We start from the raw sequence: 26,494 nt of genomic DNA on the forward strand, positions 1-26,494 counted from the left end.
AGTATACTTTTTTCTGACAGTTGGTTCTTTTTTAAATAGATTTGACACAGTTGCATTTAAGAACTTTTGCATTGTCTGGTATATTAACCTTTTATTCTCTTATGGTAATATAATAGATTTTACTCCTGTTTGGAATTTCATTTCTACATACTGACATTTTAAACTCTGCATTCTCCATAATTTACCCATATCTGGAAAGCAATCGGTAACTGTCTTTCCTCACATTGTTGTCTTATAAGGTTATTGTCTCATAAGTATCTTTGCTTGATAAAACTAAGTTTTGATTAAATAAAATCTCAATACAATATGATTCAATATTATTTTCCTGAAAAACTTTCTCTTTAGGAAATTATATGAATAAACATCATATAAACTTACGTGCATAATAATATTCATAATAGTTATTGCTTATTTCACTCCTGTGTACCAGGCACTGATGTGCATTATCTTATATAAACCCTCATGATGAGACTGTGACATGGATATTGTTAAACCTCACTTTACACATGAGCACACTCAAGCTTAGAGAGGTCACAAACACTTGGTAGAGGTGGGATTTGAAATTCAGTTTGATTATCAGTTCAAAGCACCTGATCATTAGATGATACATGTTTATTTTCAAATGAGCACTGTGTAAAGAAGGAATGAAATGGATCTAAATTGGCACCTTTAGCTCCCCAAATTAGGAATATCCTTAACATCACTAACATTTTACCTTCAACATCTCAAGCCTGTGCTTAGTCAGTGCAGAAGTGAAACTACAGAAGTAAACAATCTCCAAATACTGTTGAAACTTGTAAGAACTAAATATGTCTTACGTGCCCTTTAAATGAACACTTTCCAAATTGGAAGCTAAAGCAGTTCCTGTTTTTAACTATCCAAGATTAATTTCACACTTCATGTGTTTATAGTTTAGTCCGTTCTAAATTGTGCATTTTCAAGAACTGACATACTTTTTGAGGGAAGAAGACCTGAAATGGATTCAGAATGCTTCTGTGTATGACAGTCTTAACCTTTCTTCTAATTGAAGAATTTAGATGTGAGACTTTTTTGAATGATAACAAGGTTGAAGACCCTATGTAGCCAATTTTGGAATTCTAGATAACAAGTAGTAATGCTAAGTGTAAGTGTAGGTAGTTCTTAAAACCTGTGATGGAATTCTAGAAATCTCAATCCTCCTAGAATACTAAAATTCAATGTCTAACTTTATTGAAATAAGATAGAAATAAGTATCAATTGTTCTGGAAATTCTTCTGCCCCGATTACATGGGTTTTTAAGTGACAGGGTCTTCGGGTTAACTACTAGACAGTTATATCAAACTATTGCTAATCCTTTGACAATCTGAGGGTCAATTTTCTGTTAACCAAAAAATTTTACCATAGTTTATGCATCTTGTGTGTTCCTTTCAATAATTCTTTGTGCATTTGACAAAGGCAAATTAGGGAAAGCAAGGTGCTAAAAGCAAAAATCAAACAGTGAAATGGGTTTTTTTGAGAAACAGTTTAGCATAACGCTTAAAAATAAAAGATTCTGGAGCTAGACTACGTAAGTTCAGGTTGTGGCTGTGCCATTTGCTGACTACGTGAGCCTTGGGAAATTATTTGAATTTTCTGGATTTCTGTTATAAAGTGGGATAACAGAACTACCTGCCTCATAGGACTGAATTACTATTTGTAAAGTGATTATAGTAGAACATGCTTGGCATTGTAAGTACTTAATAAATATTAGTCATTATAATAGGGATGAAAGACAAATATCGATAGCACCTCTCTTGTGTAAAACTTGTCCATCCAGAAACCTCATTAATCTAAAGTACCAGAAAAGTCTCAGATTAGCTAAACAGATAGCCTGAAGAGCAAGAATTTTACTTGCTCTCTACTGTCCTTGGCACTCACTTGCTCCTCTGTATCTTTTTATGTAGTTTTAATAGGCTAGTATGCCAGTCATCAATTATTGCCTCTCAGCTCCACATTCACTCTCCATTGACTACTCTGCAAAGATAGATATTTTTCTTTTGCCAACTGACACAGTGTTGAGCTTTGTCAATAGAGGCTACTGGAGAGAACTAATAAGAGGTTTTCCTTTTTTTGGCCCTGGCATGCTTGCTAAGCAGGCTCCTAGACGACTTCTCTGGCACCAATTCTTGTCGCATGGGCAGCCACCCCAGTGTCCAGCTTCCCTAGTACAGGCTCCTACAACACACACGGCTTCTCCAGCTTCCAGCTAGGCTTCTCCAGGGCAGAGCTCCTGCACCCCAGGTGACTTTTCAAGCCCCAAACTCAGGTTGAATTTACAGCTTCCCCGGCACCCAGTTGTCAGTCGTTCCCCTTAGCACCGCCCTTGGGTGGTTTTATGAGTCTAGTAAGACACTTTCTAATGAACAGCTTTCCCCAACACCCTGGAGTGCAGATTTCCAGCAAGTTCCACCAGCGTAGCACCACAGGCACTTTTCTGTCTGTGATGTTGTGATTTATAATAAATATATATTTGGTCTTCATTCCTGGTCCTGGCATGGAGCATCAAAAACCCTTGGAATTTCTTAAATGATGAAAGCCAGAAAGGTGTCTTTTGTTATGTTAACAAAGTGAAATTTAGAAAGCCCTTAGGTAACCTAAGGATGGGGGGCTGGTTGCCAAGAGAACCAATCAGGTGATTGAGGGTTGAAACTTTCAGTCCCACGGGGGATGGGAGGCTGGAGGTTGACTCAATCACCAATGGCCAATGATTTAATCAATTTGCCTATGTGATGAAGCTTCCATAAAAAACCCCAAAAGTATGGGGTTCTGAGAACTTTCAGATTGATGAACACATGGAGGGCCTGGGAGAACATACCTGGAGAGGACATGGAAGCTCCATTCCCTTTCCCAGTACCTTGCCCTATGCATCTCTTCCATCTGGCTGTTCCTGAGTTATATCTTTTTGTAATAAACTGGTCATCTAGTAAATAAAATGTTTCTCTGAGTTCTGTGAGCCATTCTAGCAGATTAATCGAGTCTGAGGAGAGAGAGTTGTCGGAACCTCCAATGTGTAGCCAGTTGGTCAGAAGCACAGGTGACAACCTGGATTTTGATTAGCATCTGAAGTGGGGGTACTTGGGTAGTCTCATAAGATTGAGCCCGCTCCCTGTGGGATCTGACACTGTCTCTAGGTTTATAGTGTTAGAATTGAGTTGAAGCATAGGACATCCAGCTGGTGTCCCAGCATTACTTAATGTGGAGAAACACACCCCTGGCATACACATTGGAATTGGTCCTAGAACCTTTTACTCCTGTTCATTGAACCCTGGCCATGCCCTCCCCAGCAGGGTGGGACCTCTTCTTTGAGCATTCTTACCTGGGGCCAGGATAGTCACTGCTCCTTTTATTTGTTACTCTTATATTCCTTAGAGTTCTCTCTTACTAGCTAATTTCTCAATATTTCAGCCCTGTTATAGTTACTCTTTATATTAAACGTTCCCTGTCCAAATTACTTTATTCCCTGTTCAAATTACTTTACTATTTCTCTTTCTTGAATGGCCCCTGACTAACACAACTAGGTAATGAGTCATAAAATCAAATAACTACTGAGGCTGAACAGTGAGTCAGGCCTGGAGTAAGATAAAACAGTTCAAGTTTTATATCAAGATATGTGGCAGCTGACCATCAGTGTCACTTCCTGGTAGTCTTTAGGGCATAGTGAGAACTGTGGTCAGCTGAAGAACATGTGCCATTTGATGACACCAGCCCTGGTGGTGTCAAATCTTCCTGCTTTTCAGAAGTTAGAAATACAGATTTTTATATGAAATCTTATGAAGTTTACATTTGGCTATTAATTCAGATATTATTATATCATTGTGTGGGCCAAACAACTTATGTTTGTGACTTGCCAGTCTAGAACCTCTGGCCTGGACTATATGGTTTCTAAACGCTTTGAAAACTAGAAAAGAGAAAACTAGAAGTGGTAGGGTAACAAGCAGAGGAAATACGTCACGGCATGACAACAAGGGGGAGACTGAAAAACATTTCAAATTATTACAAAACCTCAAAATGCAGTTGTTTAGAGCCACTTAATAAAGGGGAAAGTCTCTTCCTGCTGGGGGCGTTGTGCTCTCTGACCTGACCACAGTGCAATATTTAATAGTAATAATAGCTACACTGTCAGCTTGTGTGTCAAGTTCTCTGTTGCTTTTAACAGTAACTTTGAAAGGGAAGAGTTCTTGTCCTGTTTATAGATGAGGAAATTGAGCCTGAAAGTTTACTAAGTTGAAAGCCATTATTTATATAGCCTCTAATTAAATGAGTATTTTTTTAAAAAGCCTGACTATATAGTAAAGACTCTTTGTGGAAAATTTAGAAAATATGGTAATGTATAAAAGAACAAAATATCTCTTATCTCACTGTCCAGTGAGAATCATGAGTAAATTTTTGTTTTTCCATTCTTTTTTTCCTATTTGTTTGCATTTTTAATATGGTTGGCTATGTGGTATATATATAATTTTACATTTTCCATTTTATTTGGAAAATGGAAGCATTTTACTTGGAAAATGAGCGTTTTCCTTTATTGTTATTAGAAATATGTTCTAAACATTTTTTAAATGCTTTCATTACATTTGGTTATTTTATGTATAGGAATTCTTATTATGTATTTGTTTTCAAGTTTTTGCCACAGTAGTGTTGAATGAATGTTTTTGTGTCCGATGCTATGACCATATTTCATGTTATTTCCGCAGGGATAGAATGACAGGATCAGAGGGGATAAATGTTCTTAAGAAGGTTCTCAATTTGTATTACCAGTTTTTTAAATGCTTTTTTCCAAAAAATGCAAATGACACTATTCTTACAAACACTGAGTACTATCGTTGTTAACTTTTATAACTTTGATAATTTGATAGAGAAAAATGTATTTTCATTATTTTAATTTTCTCCATTCAGTTGACCTTCTTATATATTAATAATATTTATTGGCAATGTTTTCCTAGGTTTTTTTCCCAATGGGTTTTTGTTTTTATAGTCACATCGAACAATCTTATGAGGTTTCCATTTTTGTTTAGTTCTTTTATAGTTAGAAAAGACTCCTGTACAAAAAGAAAAACAAATTAGTCTTGTTTTCTAAGATTGGAGGAGGTGGCATTAGTAAAGTATTGCTTGTTATTACCTCTGTCAAATGAATTAGGAAAGGGGAAGCCTGTATGCCACTGACAAAATGACAGATAGCATCAGTTCACTTGAACTGTTATCCAGTTATCTGGGTTTTGCTTTGTTCTTGTGGAGGAGGAGCCTAGAAACTTTGCCGGCTACTGGTGATGTTAAAGGTAAGCGACAACAGTTTGTGCTAAGTGTGCTGTTACCTCACTCCTACATGATGGTGGTAGTAGTTATCATTGTTGCATCTCCTTACAGAGGACGCAACTTCCTCAGGGTCACACAGCTGCTGCTTAGAGGCAGGATGCTTTTTGGCATCTTGTCTCAATCATAGTTGAGTTTCTTGTATTACCTCTTACTGACACTTAGCAGGAGGTAATGCAGTTAAATACACTGTTAGGAAGTATCACCTTCTTGAAGCAGGTTTTTACAAAAATGGAGAAAGCCTTTGCTGCTTGGACAAGAGTTACTCTGTAAGTTACTTTTCAGTGCCTAGAGCTTTGAAGGGATTAGTTTTATAAGAAGAGATGCATCTTTAATTTTTTTTAAGAAACTGTAGTTGATGACTTCAATACTAAAATGAGCCTGGTACAAGGTGGGTTACTATTTTCAGTATTTAAAGTTTTAAAACTTGTTGGCTTATATTTAGTTGAACCACACAATTTATTCTGTGAGCAAGAAAAGAAAAACCATTTAACTCCTTTGGTCTATGCCAGGAAAATTAAATTGACTTCAACACTTTGCACTGATAGTTAATGGCATTGAGTACAAGCTGTTGTTTTAATTAATATGCCTGGTCAATCCTTTGGCTCAGTCAGACTACAGCTGTGAAACTGTAAAATGAGATAACATAAAACCAATAGCATTCCACAGTTCATGCTTCTCTTGGGCAAATATTTCATTTCTCTGGCAGAAACAATCCCTTTGGGAACTCACTTTTCATCTTGAACTACACTTGGAATTTGTAGTTCTTCCTTCAAATACACCCTTTTAATGATTTGCCATAAGCAAAGGAGAGAACCTGTCAGCATTTTAGCTTTGACATATACACAATTTTGAGATCGAACCCCAAGTTATTAAGTTGTGTCAAAGAATACAGCTATACAGTTAACATGGAGCCACCTCTCTAAGGTTTAAAATAAATCGAGTTACATCTCAAATCATTTAGATGGTTAAGAAATTTTTAAAAAATAAAAATTGAAGCAACAACCCATGGCAATGATGCTTATTTTTTTTACTCTTTTTTTCATCAAAAGTGTTGTCTCTGTAGGTTACCGTGAGGTTAGTAGACATTTTCCAAGCTGACAAAAGTTATATAGAATAAAAATCTTTTATGTTGCTTTGCTAAAGTGTGAAATGGTGACTGAACAAGGTTTTGAGCTCCTTGGGGAAGAAATAGATATCATTTAAGACATTTGCATTAATGAGACAAATGACAGTATTGCCTCACATTTACTTTAATGAAATATTTTATTATATGTACATATGTACATATAGTTAAGTACATATAATAAAAAGGATATCTATTTTATTATATATTCTTTTTTATTATATGTATTGAAATACTCCTTAAGCCAAAACAGAAATTCCAAATCAATTAACCACTGAAAATTCTTGATATGGTTACAGTTATAAAGAATATGTCATGCTTATTTCCTAGCACAAGTATTCTAAAGAGGTTCCACTACATTCATACACTTGTTGTTGATATTAGGGCCTGTGAAGTGGTGGGTACCAAGGCCCTAGACCCTTGCATAATGCTGGGCATTTATTTATTCTTTCGGTAAATATTGAGGGAGAATCTGTTCTGTGCCAGATACTGTCCTATAAACTGCAGGTTCAGGAGTAAATGAAAAACATAAATCTGCCTACACAGAACTTATAATTTTGGGAGAAGGGTTTACAGAGACATACAAATACAGTGTTCAGTGGATGTTTAACTTCATTTGGTAAATAAAAGTGCTTTACTGAATTTCGAAATGAACCAGAAACAATACGGTAATTTTAGCTCACATTGTCTTTCCTCCAGGAAATATTACAAAGCTAGATCAGCTACTCAGGTTTACTTTTATAATCTCTTCCTACGATTCTCAAATTTTTCATTTCCGAAATTTTTATAGTATTCTAACACAGAGCTCATGCTTATACACGGTAGATCAGAGTTTTCCAGGCTTTTGGGTTTTATAGGCCACTAATATTTTTGAAATTAGGGAGAATTGATGCAGGATTGCTTGCTTTTAGTTTTACTAGTTAAGGACACTAACAAATACTGTTGTCACCATCATTTTTTAAAAGAAAGGATTTTTTAAGACCAAAAAACGGGCAAGACATAATCTCAGACTAAAGGGTAATCCTGACATTGAAGAAATAAAACCTTATGAAAAACACATTACATAGTCCTTATTTCTCTTATTTTGCCATGGACCTTTAGAAACTATCACTAGAGAACAGGTCTAACATTATAATTTTGGTTTTCCTCTTCATATTGCTAAGGGATTCTGCCAAGTTGCACTATTTAAAGAGTTTGTATGATTGAATGTATCTTTTTTCAGACATCACTTTTATACGATGCAATGTATGTGATGGACATTGTTGTGGCATGTTCAGGGCAGCTGAGTACAATATCAAATCTAATCATGCCTCTGCCATTAGGTAGCCTACCTGTGTGATCATGGGTACGTCATTTCTAATCTTTGGCCTTTTGAGTCTCCATCTATATATTGAGAAAGGATCATTTCTTACCTTTTCTTCCAGTTCTAAAATTTGGATTCTATGTTGTTAACTGTGGTCACTAGTATCCATTTTTTAAAAGTATGTGTCTAAAGATTAATAAAAAATGTTACTGTCTAAAAATTTGGACCAAGCTTCTGTTCATATTCCTTCATCTGAGAGCATTTTATTGTTCACACATGATTAACAAAGAGTGTTATTTCATGACTATGTGCTTTAAAGACTTACCTCAATTTGTTTGTAATGACATTAGCTGCACATAGAGATTCAACTATTTTCTAGCTTGCTAGGGCCTTTGGGAAATTCTTATAAAATCTCTTGCAGTAGATAATATTCAGAAATTTGGTTCATGTAAATAATGAATGAAATTATGGGTTTAAAAAGTTGGAGTGCCTTTTAGTACTTTGCATAGACCTCTGACCTGGTTTCAAGGAGCTGCTATGAAGAAGCTTTCTTAAAATTGAATAGTTCTAAAATGTATCTTTTCAGAGGTTCCAGCTGAGTAAATTTCTACCCAGGTAATTTTTAAAATAAATATATCATTTTATAGAGTAAAAGGTACAGATCTTAAAGACAGTTTGATGAATTTTGACAAAGATATAGCGATGTAACTCACATCTCAATCAAGATTTAGAACATTTCCATCATCCTAATAAAATAACATGGTGCCTCTTTACAGTTAATCTCCTCTGCCACTGCATCCTCCCACTCACCCCTCCTGCCACTGTTCTGATTTCTGTTCACATAGATGAGTTTGACCAGCCTTTAAACTTCATATAAATGGACTCATGCAGTAGGTACTCTTTTTGTGTAAGGCTTCCTTATTCAAACATGAGGATAACGTTTTTGAAGGTTTTTCATGTATTGTATGTCTCAGTAACATTCCTTTTTGTTACTGAGTGGTATTCCATTGTATCAGTACACCACACTTTATTTATCCACTCTCCTATTGATGGACATGTGATCCAGATTGTGGCTATTATTAATAAAGCAAGTTTTTTTGTGGACATACATTTTCATTTCTCATGGTAAACACCCAGAAGTGGAATTGCTGGTTTAACTTTTAAAGAGACTGTCAGTTTTCCAAAGTAGTACCATTTTATGCTCCCACCAGCAATGCATGAGAGTTCTAGTTGCTCTGTATCCTTGTCATAATTTAGTGCTGTCAGTTTTTTTCATTTTAGCCATTCGGGTGTGTATGAAGAGGTATCTCATTGTAGTTTACATTTGCATTTCCCTGATGACTAAATGATGTTGAGCACCTTTTCATGGGCTTATTGGCCATTCGGAAATCTTTTGTGAAGTATCTGTTCAACATTTTTCCCATTTTTAATTTTTTTTGTCTCTCATTAAGTTGTACAAGTTTTTTATATTTTAAATACAAGCCCTTTGTTAGTGTCTTAGGTTCGGTTTCCCAGAAAACAGACTCTGAGAAGATTTGCATGCAGGAAGTTTATTGGGAGTGCTCTTGGGAAGAACAAGTGTGAATGAACGAGAAGGATTAAGCAGTTGGAGGTGAACTAATTCAGTTGCATAGAGGCCTCAGCTCACTACGCAGCAGGCTCTGAAGCTGGATGGCCTTTCAGAGATATCCTATATTGAAGCAAGGGCACAGGGCTTGTACCTCCCTCCACACAACCCAGTGGACTAGTCAGCGGATGTGGATTGTCCTGAGAGAGGGGATATAACCTTAGGTTAGTTCCTTCCCTTTGGCCTAAGGTCAGTTATTCAGAGGGATTTAGCTGAGACCCCTCAGTGAGCTACACTCCCAGCAGCTGGGGAAACAGCTGTCTCCGACCTGAAGGGAGCTGAATTGTTATCACAGATAAATGTATTGTGGATGTTTTCTTCCTGTATGTAGCTTGTCTGTTCATTTTCTTAATGGATCAGCAAGCAATTTAAATTCATTTGTTCAATTTTTTCTTATGGTTTGTGTTTTTGTGTCCTTGCTAAGAAATTTTGCCAACCCAAGATTGCAAATATATTTTACATTTTCTAGAAACTTTTGAGTTTCAGGTTTTATCTTTCGGTATATAATCCATCGAGTTAATTTTTGCGTGTGGTATGAGCTACCACCCAAGTAATTTTTGAGGGCCATCAGCTCTTTCTCTTTTAAGTACATCCTCACTTCTCATCGTCCCTTAATTTGCAAAGCAGGGGCATCTTCCATATCCATTTCCCAGAGTAGGGCATAGTCAAAATGCCGATGGGATGATTTTCTAGCAATTTACCCATGAGTTTGAATTGTGAAGTTCTGAAACCAAATCTTTAAAATGAAATGGTATGCTCAATCCAGTTCCATTTTACCATTATTTTTGTCCTTAGGAGTAAAACTTTACATTCATGCATTAAAAAAAAAAAAAAAAAGTGACTTTTACGACTTGGATGAAAAGATGAAGTCATTGTCCTGTCCCCTCCACAGAACAGAGGTGTTTCTCCATCTCGTATTCGCCATGCGCTCACAGTCTGTCTCAAATGAATGCTGTGATTAGCAGCACTTCGGTGAGTTTAATAACTTGGAAAAGACAAAAACTCTTAGAATAGCTCAGTATCAAGTATTAAAATAGTAATACCAGTTGTTTGGTGTTATTTTTCTGAAATACTTCAATCACTTTCTCCTGTTTCCTCATATATACTCACAAGATATAGAAATAGTCTTATTTTATAGAAAAGTTGAGATACTGAGTTATTAACCAGTTTGGACATGGAGTCAGCTCTGTCTCTCAAGCCAGTGCCCCAACCACTGGGTGCATTCAGGATACTCTTGGTTTGTAAGTAGCTAATAATGATCATCCTAAATGTATGAAGGGCTGACCTGGCCTGTGTGCTCGGATTGTGGGAATTTCCCATTTGCCGTATGGCAAGTATTAGTTGGTGTTGACATTGCAGCTGTAGTTCCCTTGTTTTCAATAGAGACACAATAAGCTATACATCTCTTCCTTCTTCCCAAACCTGGAGGGGGTAATATTTCCATCGGCCTTTCGGCTAAGAAACCATTTTCCCATAGAGACTGTGTGTGTGTGTGTGTATGCATGTATATATATTTCCCCAGCCTCATAGGTACAAGTTCATTAGGATATCAGAGGTAATACAGCCACTATTATTTTTGCTAATCTCATGACAGAAACTAAAACATATAAATGAAGTATATGATATACCGTTAAATTACTGAAACTTTTTTTATAAGCAGTGTACATAATTACCCCTTGTAGATTTTAAGATTTTTTTTTATACTGCTTAGAGTCTTAGAAGCCATATAGGTTACACCACTTCTTCAAGAAATTTTGAAATGTAATCCTTTATATCTTGTATGTCAGAAGACAGTCCCTTAGATAAATGTGGGTAAAAAGAAAAAAATATAATTAAGTTGGATTAAAACCGTTGATCATTTATGGCATTGATTATGATGATGGTTTTATAGATGTAACTCAGTACGCAAGTTGTATACATTAAATATCTGTGAATGTCAGTCATACCTCAGTAAAGCTGTTTAAAAAAACCCATGGAACATTTTAGTATTGAACTAAACACATTTTTTTAATTGTATGAATAATATATGTTCATTTTAGATAAATTTTGATGCTTTATAAATTACATTTATAAATTATATATTACATGTTATGTTTATAAATTATAAAGTAAGAAATTTGTTAATGTTTAATTTATACCCGTCTTTATATGTATTTTTTTATTAAAGTATGATTATCAAAAAACAAAAACTATGTTATCTGCCACTAACTTTTTCCTCATAGCAGTACATCATGACTTTCTATATTGTAATTTTTAATAGCTGAGTATTGTGGTACTGTGATGAAGTATCATAGTTTATTTAGTCACTCATTCTTGGACATTTAGTTTATTTTTGAGTTTGCACTCTTAAAAAGTGCAGAGGTCATTTTTTGCATAGTTCGTTCTTAGGGTGAATTTCTAGAAGTGAAATTATTGGATCAAAGGATTTACATTTTTGAGACTTTAAATCTAAATTTCCAAATTATAGTCCAGGTAGATTGTAGCAATTCACATTCTTTCTGGTGTTAAACAAGTATGCTTATCTCTCCCTATCATGGATAAGTTTTCCCACATCATTGCCCATCTGGTAAATATAAAAATAGCGTCTGCTTGTTTAATTTGCATTAATTATTCATGAAGCTAACGCTTTTTCGTATTTACTGGTCTCACAAATGAGTGGCTCACAGTCTGCATTACAGATAGCTTCCGAAACTTTGTCCCATTCTTTCATCAATCTTTTAAACATTTTCTTATGTTTTCTTTCCAGGAGCGACTAAAGCTGGTGACTGTTTTGGGTGCCGGCCTTCTCTGTGGAACTGCATTGGCAGTCATTGTGCCTGAAGGAGTACATGCACTTTATGAAGATATTCTTGAGGGTGAGAGAGAGAAGGGCCTTCTTTGAGTTATGCTATTGACATAGAGAGTTCAAAAGATAAGCTTAATGGTATTTTTTACAACAGTTCATTTTGTGATTTGAATGCCCCAATTCATGAATACCACTTAAGATTTATTTGCAATAGTACATAAATTCCAATCTTTTAAAGTATGAGAGTCCTTTTTTAATACCCAGTCAAATTTCCCAAATCCTTTATGATGGTGATTATATTTTTAGTGTTTTTTAATTGAAAAAATGTAGATATACACATTTGGATTGCAAGGGTTTTTTTTGTTGGGAGGTGTGTGTGTGTGTGTGTGTGTGTGTGTGTGTGTGTTTTAATAGTAAACTTTGTAGATAATTGGTAAGGACCTCTGCAGTAAAGATTAACTGAAAAACTAAAGAGGCCACTCCTGATCTTAATAACAACAAAGAGAACAGTATCAGCTGTATAAGAGTAAATGCTGGGTGGCCAGCTTGGTTTCACTTACCTGCTAAATAATTTGGTCCTTCACACCAGCTTGAAAGCATACTTGATTCAGATTTGTGACTCAGTAAAATCAGATCACCACTTGTCATGAAACTTCACAGATACTTGTGAAGGATTAAAACCACAGCTGTTAAATTGGTGGCTGAATCTTCAAGTGCCAAGAGTCTGCTGGACTTTAAGAATAGTAAAGAGGTATGAGCCTTCCAAATTTCTTATGAAATCTAATAGAAAAAATAGTTTTTCAGCAATCAGTTGAGGAAGAAACCTATGTCCTTTACCCAGAATGATGATGCTCTTATGCCTGGGGTATGAATATGGGCATAATGGTAAAGAGTGAGGATTGAGGGGATCTTAAGGCAAAATAGGATGGAGGCTGAGGATTGGTCAGCTTTAGAGGATAAAAACAATAAATCAGGAGCCATAGAGGAGTAGTGATTTCTATTCTTTTTTGATCATGTATCCTATTAGGAAAAAAGATATACATGTACTATTTTACAGATTTACTGTGTACATTATAAAACGCATTCCTACAATGGAAAAATTTGAAATACGTGATTTAAAGTAAATGTGTATCAATCAGTATTTTCTTTCTTATCCCAGTGGATCATCTTGAATTTTTCTGGGTATGATTTTTTTACTATAGAGATCACTATCCTAGTATACTAGGAAACATTCAGACCATGACTAAATAGACAATTTTTTTTTCTTGGCTTTGTAACTAAGAAAGAATTATGGATAGAAGTTGTTTCCTAAACTTGTCTGATAATAAGTTACTTGAGGGAGGGCCGCATTTTAAAAAATTCATTTCCTGGCCCCTAACCTAGACTACGGAAGCAGAGTCTCTAGAGAGAAGTCCTGAGAATATCTATTTTTAACACATTGCCAAGTAATTCATATTAGACAAGTTTGGGAATCACCGACATAGAGAAAAGAAGTACTTATGTGTACTTTTTTTGTTTGTTTATAACATTTTTATTGAGATATAATTCTTATACCATATTTTAGTTATCGTTGTAAAGTTAAATTTAACTGCTATGTGTTGGATTGTATTCCTCTATTTTCAGTTCTTTTGGATTTTGGCACAAAATACTATCATGGAGTCATTTGAAAATAGATACAATGTGCTTTATAAACCTGCTTCTCCAAAAATAAGCCTTCCTTTCTCTTTAACCTTTTATCATAGATTAAGCTCCAGCCCTAAGCCATCATTTAAAATTTATTTGATTATTTATGTATGTTACATTCACTTTTTTTGGTGTGCAGCTCTGAGTGTTGACAAATGCATTGACCATATTCATGTTAGTCTATTTCTAGACTCTTTTTTATTCCATTGATCTGTATGTCTGTCCTTTGCCAATATTATATTGTCTTGAAGACTGTATTTTATAGCAAACGTTGGAATCAGATAGCGGAGCCCTTCTAACTTGATTATTTTTTCACAATTGTTTTGCTTAAACTAGCTCCTTTTTCCTTTTTATAAAAATTTTGGTATAACGTCGTTAATATCTACAAAAAAACGCTGGGATTCTGATTGAGATTGAGATGAATCTGTAGATTAATTTGGGGAGAATTGACACCTTAAGAATATTGTGGTTTACCAATCCATGAACGCAATATATCTCCTTTAGCTCTTCTTTGATTTCTTTCATCAGTGTTGTAGTTTTTAGCATACAGATATTTTGTTAGAGTTTACCTAAATATTTCATGTTTTCAGTGCAATTGTAAATGATATATTTTTTTGAATTTCAATTTTCAGTATTCTAGTATTCAGAAATTTGCTAAACTTATAGCATTTTTGTAGATTCTTTGGGATTTGCTACATAAATAATCATGTGATCTGTGAAAAGAGACAGTTTAATGTTTTTCTTTCCAATATGCTTTTTCTTTCCTATTGCACTGACTACACCATCCAGTATGTGGTTGATTAGTAATGAAATTGGACAGTCTTGCGTTGTTCTCATTCAATCTTTTACCATTAAGTGCGATGTCAGATGCAAGTTTTTATAGATTCCCTTCTCAAGTTAAGGAAGTTTTCTTCTGTTCCTTGTTTGCTGAGGGTTTTTTGTTTTTTGTTTTTAATCTTGAATGAATGTCGTCAAACGCTTTTTTTACTCTAGTGATGTGGTGAATTACAATGATTTTCAAATGGTTGAACTAGACTTGCATACACCACCCTCCCCACCCCACCCCCTGGCTGTTGTGGACTTTCATTTTTGTATATTGCCAAACTCAGTTTGCTCATATGTTGTTGAGGATTTTTGTTTATCTTCATGAGTAATATTAGCCTGTGGTTTTCCTTTCTTACAGTGTCTTTGTATGGTTTTTGTCATCAGAGTAATGCTGGCTTCTTAGGGTTGGAAAGTGTTCGTTCCTCTGTATTCTAGAAGAGACTGTATAGAATCAAAATACTTCTTCCTTAAATGTTTGTTAAGATTTACCAGTGGAATTTTCTATATTGGAAGGTTTTTAGCTCTGCATTCCATTTCTTTAATAGATAGAAGACTATTCGGGTTACCTACTTCTTCTTAAATATAGTTTGGAAGTTTGCGTCTTTCAAGGAATTGATTCAGTTCTTCTAAGGTGAAGAATTTATGGGCATAAGGTTTATAGTAATCTTTTATTATTCTTTTAATGTCTGTAGTAATTTCTTATCTTTCATTCTTGATATTGATAATTTGTCTTCTCTTTTTAACTTGGTAATTCTGGCTAGAGGTTTGTCAATTTTGTTATTTTTTTCAAAGAACCGTGTTTGATTTCATTGATTTTTTTTCCTCTTGATTTTTCACCTTTCTATTTCATTGATTTCTGCTCTTTATTATTTTCTTCCTTTTGCTTTCTTTAGGCTTTATTTGCTGTTTTTCAAGTTTCATTATGCAGAAGCTTATTGATTTGAGATCTTCTTTTCTAGTATAAGCAGTTAATGCTATAAATTTCCCTTTAAGCACTGCTTTAGTTGCATCCCAGGAATTTTGATATATTTTTATCTTCATTCAGTTCAAAATATTTTTTAATTTTCTTTTCAAATTCTTCTTTGACCTATGTGTTATTTAGAGTGTGTTATTTAATTTCCAGTTTTTCCCCAGATTCTTTCTGTTACTGATTTCTAGTTTAATTTTATTATAGTCAGAGAACATACTTAGTTTAATTTTTGAATACTTACAAATTTGTAAATGCTTTTTATAATGGTCCATAATATGATCCATTTTGCCAAATGTTCCATGTGCACTTGATAAGACTGTATATTTTGTTGTTATTTGGTAGCGTGTTCTATATTATGTCAATTAGGTCAAGTTGTTTGATCTTCTATATCCTTGCTCCTTGTTCTACTGATTTCTGAGATAGAAGTATTGAAATCTTCAGGTACGTTTGTAGATTTGTCCATTTCTCCTTTTAATTTTATTAATTTTTGTTTTACGCATATTGAAACTCTTTGGTTAGGTGATATGTCTTATTGATGAATTGACCTTTTCTATCAATATGCAATGTCTTTATTCCTGGTAATAGTTCTTGTTCTCATGTCTACTTTATCTTTCTTAATATAGCCATTCCAGTTTTCTTTTGATCAGTGTTTAAATGGTATATCTTTTTCCATCCTTTCACTTTTAACTTATCTGTGTTATTCATTATATTTAAAGTGGTCTTCTTGTAAACAGCATATAGTAGGATCATATTTTTTTTTAAATCTCTGTCTTCTAATTGGTGTGTTTAGATGAGGGGTCAGCAAACTTTTTCTGCAAAGTGTCAGATAGTAAATATTTTAGACTTTTTGAGCCATGTGATCTCTTTCGGTACTATTCACCTCTGCCCTTGCAGCCGAGTTCACTGATTCCTTCCTCTGTCATCTCCATTCTGCTGTGAGCCTATCCAGGGAACTTAGTGTTTCATATATTTTTCAATTCTAAAAGTTTACTTGGTTCCTTTTTATAGTTTCTGTTTCTCTCCTGAGAACATCCATTCATTTGAAGTGTGTTTACCTTTACCTCAGAGGGTGTAGTTCTAGCTGCTTTAAAGCCTTTTGAGTATTCCAGTATCTCAGTTATCTTGGGGTTGGGTTGATTGTCTTTTCCCTTGGTGTAATAGGTCATATTTTCCTTTTTCTTTGTATGTCAAGTAATTATGGATTATAGCCTGGAAATTTTGGATATTATAGTTTGAGACTCCAGGTCCTCTCAGTCCTCTGGAGAATGTTTATTTCTTTTGTTTTAGCTGACAGTTACCTTGATTGGCTTCAGACTGCAAGTTCTGTGTTGCCTTTTGGGAGAATAATTCCAATTTTAGTTCAGTTTCCAAAGCCTTTGCAATGTTGCTTTGGTATGTCTTGTCCTGTAGAGTTCAGGGGTGAGTCTGGGACTTGTGCCATTCATACACAGTATTAGGGGACCCCCTAGCTCTTTAAAGTATTCCTCTCACACTCTCTGGCTCCCAGGAGACCCTTTACTTGGTCCTCTGGCCAGAATAAGTTTCTCTAGGAGTTTTAGCTGTCTGTGTTGTTGCTGCATAGTTCCATGTAACTTGGGCTACCTTCAGGGCAAAGTAACAGGAGAAAAGAGAGAGAACAGAATAACTGGATTTCCCTCCATACTTTTCAGACCACTGGGACCTTTTCCTCAGTTACTGTGGCCAGAAAGGTGCGGTTCTCTTGGGGTTTTAACTAACTGCATTATTTCCATGGAGTTGTGCAACTGGATGTGCCTTCAAGTAAAGGCCTAGGAAAGAAAGAAAGAGGAGGAAACGAAAAGGGATGGGGGGCTTCCCTCCACCGACACATTTCAGTGGCCCCTTTTCCTTGTCCTCTAGCCATAGGACAGGGTTTCTTTTGATGTTTTTGCTGCCCTCTCTCCCCTTGCTATTGTTTACTTTTTGTAGTCCTCAGGTAGTTAGAGTTTTTTGTGTGATCTTAACAGTTTTTGTCTGAATCAGTGCATGATTGAGACTAAGATGGATTTATCCACCTTGGCCAGCACCAGAAGTCCTCATCATTCTTTATATAAAGTAAATATTAATACTGTACTTTATTAAAATGTTTGAGATAGCTCAACTATAAGATTAGCCTTTCCAAATTTTCTACATCTTTTTTCATATACTGATGAGTTTAGTCAGATCACTTTAGTTCCTGCAGCTTGATCTTTTCTTCCCCACCTTTTTCCTCTCTTTATTTGTAGATCAAACTAGCTTTTCTCCAAACTTCAAGAAAGGAGTTTGTTCACATGTTAATACAGCCTGTGGTTTAGTTCTTCTGAGGACCTTGCAATTAAGATAATTAACAGATACTTTTTCAGGGCTCAGTGTACAGTATTAACTAAGTGCCCTGACACTTTAATAAGCACTATTAAATACTAGTTAATTTAAAAAGTAACCTCTCACATATTCTTCCATAATTATAGCTCTAAAATCACTAGAATTAGATGATTATCAGCATTCACGTGAGAAAACTGTCTTTCTATAGAAATAGAAGTTTTAAGAACATCATTTATTGAGTATCTCAGTGCTTGTTTACTGTGGAGCTACAATTCGAAACCACCACAATTTTTTGGAACATGAGAATTAACATGCTTAGGAAAGCAGGCTATGGGGTCAAAGATCTAAATATAAATGTGATATATTCATAACTAGATAATCATTGAAACTGTTGTCATCAAGAATTGTTCAATATGGAATTCCCACCAACTCTCCAAGAATGCCACATATCAGATTCTACAGAGAGGTACAATTACCATCTTAAGGCTTTTCTCTGTCATTTTGCTCTATGTTTAAGTAAAAGAGGGTTGTAGCTACTATTATATTTAATTCACTCTTATCCTGTCATTCGTTAATAAAAATGGAGCTCTTTAAAACTCTTGTTATACTTTACTGTCAGGATTCTGAAACATGGGTGATAATGGACTAAGAAGGTCTAGGTCCTCTACCTCTTATTTTGTCTGCTGAAATGTCCGATGTCTGCTTTTCCCCTACATACTCCTTTTCTTTTCTTCCAACATTATTTTATTGCTCAGTATTATATCTAACCAGATACTCAGGTCAAATATTTAACATAAATGTTTAAAAATGAATCTCCCAAATTAATTTTGTTTAATATGTAACTATGTTCGGGAACAGCTAGTGAGCCCTTACCACTTATATACCATACTGACAAGAGATGAAGGTGATAGTTACAAAACAGTATGAATGTGCTAATGCTAGAGAATTGTACACTTAAAATGGTTAAAATGGTAAATTTTATGTCATGTGTATTTACCACATTAAAAAAAGGTTTTTAAAAAAGAATTATGAAAACACATCAAAGATATCAGGAATTAGAAAAATATATAAGTTTTTATACTCTTCAGATGATGTTCTTTGTGCCCCTCAAAAATGGCTGTTAAAGAATCGAGGCAGGGTCTAAAATATTACAACAGACTTGTTCAATTTCTTTGATCAAAGCTAAAAAATGCTTGTTCAATTACATGTCTAGTATGTTAGCCTCTATTCGTAAAGCACCGCAAAGGATTCTGGCCTTGAAGCATTTGTTTTGAGTGTCAGATATGTACTAGTAGTATTACTAGGCTAGGGGTCGTTTTCTGTAATTCAGAATCTTCCAACAATCACGATAGTTCTAGAACTGTATTTAGACTGCAGGATATGCCTCTGTTAAACTAAACTGCTCTCTCCTTTTTGGTTTCTAGTTAGTGTTTGCTCCCTGATATTTTTTAAAGTTAAAAGTTTTATATTCAAGGGGAGGGGGTAATTAGGGTAAAGGAGGTCAAATATGTGGTGACAGAAAGAAATCTAGGGGAGGTGAACACAGTGTAAATATCCCTTACTGTTGAAGTGTACAGCTGAAACTTAATGGTTTCATTAACCAATGTCACCATAAAAAATAAATTAATTTAAAAAATTTATATTCAGTTTGCACTTTATTTGCAATTTTATATCAACATAGGCGTAAAACTGAATGACTTTGATTGTAATTATTTTCATTGTTACTGTTCTTGATTCACCTGTCTTCCTCAGAATACAACTTATTGTGGTTTCTGATGAGTTTGGCATGAATTTCAGAGCCAGAAAGGAGAATTTGGAATATGACTGCTTTCTTACTTGGTGATTTGCTTCCATTTCCTAGGTTTTGAGAATAATAGGCAGTTAAAAGGTGTGAATGCCAAAAGCAAAAGACACTTGGGAACTTTTTCATCATGAACTTTAAGGAGTTTATGATTGGCTGGATTACAAAATGGGAAATGGATGATTTTTCAGTAAAGTAAATAGAGCTTGAAATACAAAAGAATGGAAGCGTCTATGTGAAAATGTGGGAAAACATATTTTCTCTTTATGGTTCTGCTCTAGGAAAACACCACCAAGTGAGTGAAACACAGAATGTGATTGCATCAGACAAAGCAGCAGAAATACCAGTTGCCCATGAACATGAGCATAGCCATGACCACACACAGCTGCATGCATACATCGGTGTTTCCCTCGTCTTGGGCTTTGTTTTCATGTTGCTGGTGGATCAGATTGGAAGCTCCCATATGCATTCTACTGATGGTAAGTGACTCCAGGGTTTTCTGGGCAGTGCAATTAATTTGCAGTTTAGAAAATCACAAATGATTAAATAATTCAGTGTGTGTCACTGGCCTGATGTAGAGCTAAAACTCATAGCCTTCAATATCTTGTGAACATTTTATTCAGTTGGGGGAGCTAGTGAGCTGTGACATGTAGCACAAGAGAGTGTTTATTGGGTATTATCCTGGTTATCCTAAAGCTATCACATTAAGAGTCTAAGGTAGCAGTTCTTAACCCTTTTTGTGCCATGGAGCCTTTAGATTGTCTAAAGCCTATGGACCTTTTTTGGAATACCGTTTTTAAATATGTAAAGTATAGTGCATAGGATTACAGGAAAAATCAATTATATTGGAATATAATTAACAAAACATTAAAACAAATTTGTGGTATAGTAATATATGTCATTTTTATCAATACGTTAAATAACGAGATAATACATTTAAATCATAAGCAAGGTTAAGCTTCATTTTTTAGGACATCAGTATGACAGCTACTGTTGCTTAGCTTGACTAAGAATGTTCAATTTTGAGAAGAGCTTTAACAAGGCAACATGAGTGTCAGGTTGAACATCCAGTTCATTTGGGTTTTTGTTTTGATGGTTATTAGTATGGAAAATTCTGATTCACAAAGATATATTCTTACAGATATACTTAAGCACATTTGTAGGTTGCTTATCAAGGAAGTATAAGCTTCTCTTAGTAACTTCAGTCATAGTAATTTTTTTGTCTTAAGATCTGGACAACATTTAAAAAATAACTACCGAAAGATACAGGAAAGTTACTTAAAGCAGGCAAATTCTGGAGGGGAGTCAACACTTGAAACAGGTTGATTCCTATTTTTACTGCTTTTAGCAGTCATTACCCTGTGGGGTAGCTCAGATCCTGATAGAAAACTCAGTTTTTTTGGCCTAAGTAACCAGAGAACAGAATTCAGGTTAACTAAAGCCACTGGAAAGCGAGGGGAGAATCTTAAGACAAAAGAGAGACAGAGAAATGCAGCCCCAAATTCTGTGTGTAAAATCTGTCCAAATCTGTGACTGAGCCCTGAACTGTGCTTTCATGGCTGGACTCTGACCGCTCACTAAAAATGAAAAATAAACTGGAATTTGAGCAGCTGCCCAAAAGACATTTCGCAGTTTGAGCCAAACCAAATTACTTAAAACAAAAAATCAACACTCTTTGGAGGAATATACTAGAATCTAGAGTATCCACAAGATAACATTCACAATGTCCAGGATATGATATGAAAATTCATACCACCAGTGAACAGCAATATACATCTTATGCCTGTCCTGAGAGGTATCACCTATGTAGTATTCCATTCGAGAATGCGTAATCTAAAAACACATCAAACAAACTCAAGAGGAAGGATCATTCTATGAAAAAACAAGGAAGGTACAGAGAGGGGAACGTATTCTTCAAAGATATCAACATCACAAAAGTCCAAAACAGAAAATGTTCAAGATTAAAGGAGACTAAAGAGCTACATCATATATTGCATGTATAAGTGCAATATATGTTGCTAGACCGGATCCTTTCTTGATAGGAAAAATGTTCTGAAAGACGTTCTTGGGCAATTGAAAATATTAGAATTTGCAAGAGAGATCAGAAAAAGTGTCAATGTTAAAATTACTGAAGTTGGTAACTGTACCATGATTACGGAATAAAATATCCTTTTTCTTAGGAAATACACACTGAAGTATTTAGGAATAAAGAGTTTATGACATATGTGACTTACTGTTAAATGGGAAAACAATGTATATATGTATGTATGTTTGTATGGTATGCATAGAGAAAGAAAGAGCATGAGCACGAATGATGAAACAAATGGGACAAAATGTTAGGTTATCAGCATTCTGAAAAAAGGGTATATAAATGTTTTTGAACTATTTTAATTTTTCTGAAGATTTAAAATTATTTCCAAATAAAAACTTTTAAAAAATTATAAGGTTAAACTTAAATTAAAAATACCCTTGATCTAGAAAGTCTTTTTTATCTCCTTGAATACTATGCTATTTTTCTCTATAGTTTTTTATCTTGAAAAATTGAATTAGATGTACGTGGTTTATCTTGAAAAATTGAATTAGATGTACATGGTTTTTATTCATGTTCTTCTTTATTCCAAATAGCAAATGAGAAAAACCCTCTGTTGGATAGTATCCAACTCCATCTGCATTATATAGTCACCCATAGTCACCTCTGACATTTTTCTTGCGATTCTCGACAGTTTCAATTTAAAATGCATTTTGTGTTACTTTATTTTTTCTATTTCATCTCTGAGGTCATTGTTTTTGATGGCTTTCATCTATCTGATGACCTGGTTTTACGTATTATATGCAGGGTGTTATATATTATTAAATATCAGTAAAAGTTAATTCATTTATTAAATTTTTGCTAAAGTGCAGTTGGCCCTCTGTATCTGTAGGTTCTGCATCCATGATTTTAACCAACTGCAGAACGTATTTGAAGAAAATGTTATGTTGTGCTGCCAGGTACTATGTAGTTAAGACTGTACTAGATATGTAGAGGCTTTTTTTTTCTTGTCATTATTCCCTAAACAATACAGTATAACAAGTATTTACATAAAATTTACATTGTATTAGGTATTAGAAGTAATCTAGAGATGATTTAAAGTATACAGTAGGATATGCCTAGGTTATATGCAAATATTACACCATTTTATGTAAGGGACTTAGGCATCTGCAGATTTCGGTATCTGTGGCGGAGTGGGGGGAGATCTGGAACCAATCCCCCATAGGTATGGAGGGACAACTGTACAGTCTTCCGATAGATTTATAAACACTGTGTTCTAATTTTAAAGCCTTTTATTTTTAAGATGTTAATTATAACAAGAATGGGTATAAAGAAAAGCCAAAACAAGTTTGTTGCACAGTGTAATACGATGGTTCTTCCCAGTGTGGGTGATATTGAAATATTTGTTGTCTCAGAATGATTAGGGGGCGTAGCTTCCCTTCCTTGCAGGGTTTTAATTAGAAGATAAATGTTATTGGTAAAATGATAATGTTACTTTATTGTATATGCTTTTTCCATTGTAAAACATTCCTTCTGTGTGCTGGGCTCCTCAAGAAGATTAAATCCCTTGGAATTTATTTGACTAATTTCCATCTGTCATTTCACCTGGAATTTTGATGTTCTCATCTTTTAACTTTACATTATTTGGATATTTTTACTTGTATATTTCTTATAATAGCAGTAGTATTCATGTGATACAGATACATACTTTTCATTCTTCAATAAGGATTTATTAAGCAACTGTTAGATGCCAGTGCTCTGCTAACATTCTATAAGTAATATAAAAAAGAAATAGAGAGATAGAAATTTTAATTCTGTGTAGTTTATAGTCAGTCTGGGGATATAAGATATATTTAAGTGAAAATAGTTTTCTAAATCTAAGGTAGTGATACGGTAGAAACTCTGGAGCCTCACATAGAGACTGTGTGCATAGAGTTCTAGGTTTCTAGGCAAGGGGAGAGTCGTTTTGAACTGGAATTAATCTTTCTTTTTTTCTTGAGGGAAGTGGTCCTAGAATCAGACTTTGAACAATGTCTAGGTTTTGAATTGACAAGCTGAAAAGTTCAGTATATGCCAAGAAGTAGGGGTGAGGAGATTTGGGGAAAGGAGAATGGGAATGTTTTGTTAGAGGGTGTTAAAGGAAACTGGACCGGACAGTGAGAAAAAAGATATCAATTGGTAAAGGGCTTAAGAACCTACTGAATAGAACAGTTTGGACTGAATATGAAAAGCAGCATATTCTTAACCAGTTTACAAACAGACACATCAGAAGAGTAGTGTTTCAGAAAGATGAATCCAACAAGGACGTAGAAGGTGAGTTTAGATTACAAAGATATGAGAAGAAGGGGAAACCAGTTGGGAGCCTATTGCTAATTTTGGTTTTAGTTTATGAAAATTTAGATTAGGATGGTGGCAAAAAATAGAGAAAGGCAAATGTTAGAATAAAGATGAAGTTGCAGGAGGCTGGGGAAGATGAGGAGGTAGGCAATGACAATTTGAATGGTCTGGAGAGAAGTGATCAGAGGCCACAGAGTACTTTCCATGGAGAGGGAGAAGGTTAAGGAGTATGAGGCGGCTCAGGGTTACACATTGTCTGTTCAGGAAAGGCTGAGGCAAATGAAGAGTTCTCCCCTGCCCACCTTTTCAAGACAGGGGGAAACTTCTAAGTGATGGAAGCAGAAGAAAAAAGCAAGAAAAATAATCCACTATTTTAAGAACTTTCAAAGAATTCTTCCACTTCCAGGTCAGTGTTCTAACAGCTCTTGTTTCACATTGCTTAATGGCTGCCTTGCTTATTTTTACTTCAGATCCAGAGACAGCAAGGCCTAGCAATTCCAAAATCACTACCACGCTGGGTCTGGTCGTCCATGCTGCAGGTAGGGGACCTCTTTCTTTTGTGTTGCGCAATGGGAAGACGGTGTTTACTTCACAGGGACCATCTTCATGAAACACTCTTGGGCTGGCCCTCAGGAAAAGGGTTGTTTAGTTAAGTCCTCCAACACAAGCTCAAGCCCTGGTGTATTCAGTGTCAGGGGTTTATAGCTAACAATGGTTTTTGTGTTTTTTTACTGGTTGAAAATATTTCATGGCACGTGAAAATTACATAAAATTCAAATTTTAGTGTCTATACATAAAGTTTTACTAGGACAGAGCTGTGCCCACTTGCTTACATATCATCTGTGGTTGCTTCCTCACAATAATAGCAGAGTTGAGTAGTTGCAAGAAACCAAATGGTTGGCAAAGCCTAAAATATTTCCTTTCTTTCCTTTTAAGAAAATTTTTCTGACCTCTGCTCAAGAATCCCTTCTGGAAAAGGGCTTCAGCACTTTTGTACTGAACAGCCTTGCTGCCCAGTATATACCCGAAGTGTCAGTTTAGGCAGAGGTAGGCTGTAGAGTGCAGCCAGTCCGAGTGGAAGGATTCTGTCATTGACAAAGACTATGAAAGGTGGCACACTATCATCTGGACCTTTCTAGTATCACACGCTTTTCTAACAAAGAATTCATCCATTCAGCCAGCATTTACTCATTACATATAAATCATCTATACGGAGTTCTAGTGTCTTTGTTTTTTCATCTGCAAGATGCAGAGATGCTTCCTTTGAAATTCTTTGATATTTCTGTTATTACAATTTGATTAATCAGTGGATTTTCGAGCTTCATACTGTTTCTAATAACAACAACAGTAACAGCTGACATATTAAATATTCTGGCCCAGGTGCTGAGCTTTTTACATATGTTATCATTTAACCCTCATGAAAACCCTAAGAATAGATACTTTATTGAACGCATTTTAGAAATGAGAGGGCTAAGGTTCAGAAAGTTTAAGTAACCTTCCTAGAGTCAAGTCCAGCTCTACTTGACTTTGAAGCCCACACATTCAACCACTACACTGTTATAGTTGTTATTTATGGTGTTTTATATTTTGCTTTTTTCAAATTTAGCTGATGGAGTTGCACTGGGAGCAGCAGCTTCTACTTCACAGACTAGTGTACAGTTAATTGTGTTTGTGGCAATAATGCTACATAAGGTATGCAAAATTTTGGTGTAAGATTTAATAATGAATATTCATAATTAAAATTTCTCTTTGGTCATTAACGTATTTCTGGAATGAGGAAAATTTTTTAGTTATTTTCATAATTGCTATTTTAAATAATTTAATAAGTCATAGTTGTTTTTGTCTATCATTTTCTTAAATTTTTACTAGAAGGGGTTTTATTTTTTTATGGTTACATACATAAACTGTTGTATTCTCTACAGATTTTTATATTTTATAGTAATTTTTGTTTATAAATGTTTTTCTTTTCTTATGCTCTTTTCTTGACTATTTCTCTTTTCCTACTATCTAAGAAACACACACATATACAAATATGATATTTTCTTAGCTTAGAACATTTAATTCCTAAAAGGCAGAATCAGTCTTAGTACAGTGCTTGTTTTTTTTGTATGAAAACTTAATCGAATGACATATACTTCATAATGTAGAAGCAAGTCACACTTCTGGAGTAATAATAAGGGATAATTTTTCTTTTTCAGGCACCAGCTGCTTTTGGGCTGGTTTCCTTCTTAATGCATGCTGGCCTAGAGCGGAATCGAATCAGAAAGCACTTGCTGGTCTTTGCACTGGCAGCACCAGTCATGTCTTTGGTGACATTCTTAGGACTGAGTAAGGTAAATCTGCCTCATTCCTAGCTTATCCGGA

The 26,494-nt window shown here is 34.9% G+C and overlaps 1 protein-coding gene across 2 annotated transcripts in view; it reads left to right on the forward strand.

The window, feature by feature from the left end:
• Window positions 1-26,494, forward strand: part of SLC39A9 (solute carrier family 39 member 9) — a 37,277-nt gene that overhangs the window by 4,923 nt on the left and 5,860 nt on the right. The window contains exons 2-7 of one of the 2 annotated variants that reach the window (XM_016131308.2): window positions 10,274-10,353; window positions 12,128-12,236; window positions 20,046-20,243; window positions 24,601-24,669; window positions 25,737-25,822; window positions 26,329-26,463. In XM_016131308.2, the coding sequence (XP_015986794.1) occupies window positions 10,327-10,353; window positions 12,128-12,236; window positions 20,046-20,243; window positions 24,601-24,669; window positions 25,737-25,822; window positions 26,329-26,463 (624 nt within the window). In that variant the 5' untranslated portion in view covers window positions 10,274-10,326. The remainder of the gene's footprint in view (window positions 1-10,273; window positions 10,354-12,127; window positions 12,237-20,045; window positions 20,244-24,600; window positions 24,670-25,736; window positions 25,823-26,328; window positions 26,464-26,494) is intronic. The other variant, XM_016131307.2, reaches the window with a different exon arrangement.

This window comes from Rousettus aegyptiacus, unplaced genomic scaffold (assembly GCF_014176215.1).
Source record: "Rousettus aegyptiacus isolate mRouAeg1 unplaced genomic scaffold, mRouAeg1.p scaffold_m13_p_3, whole genome shotgun sequence".
NCBI lineage: Eukaryota > Metazoa > Chordata > Mammalia > Chiroptera > Pteropodidae > Rousettus > Rousettus aegyptiacus.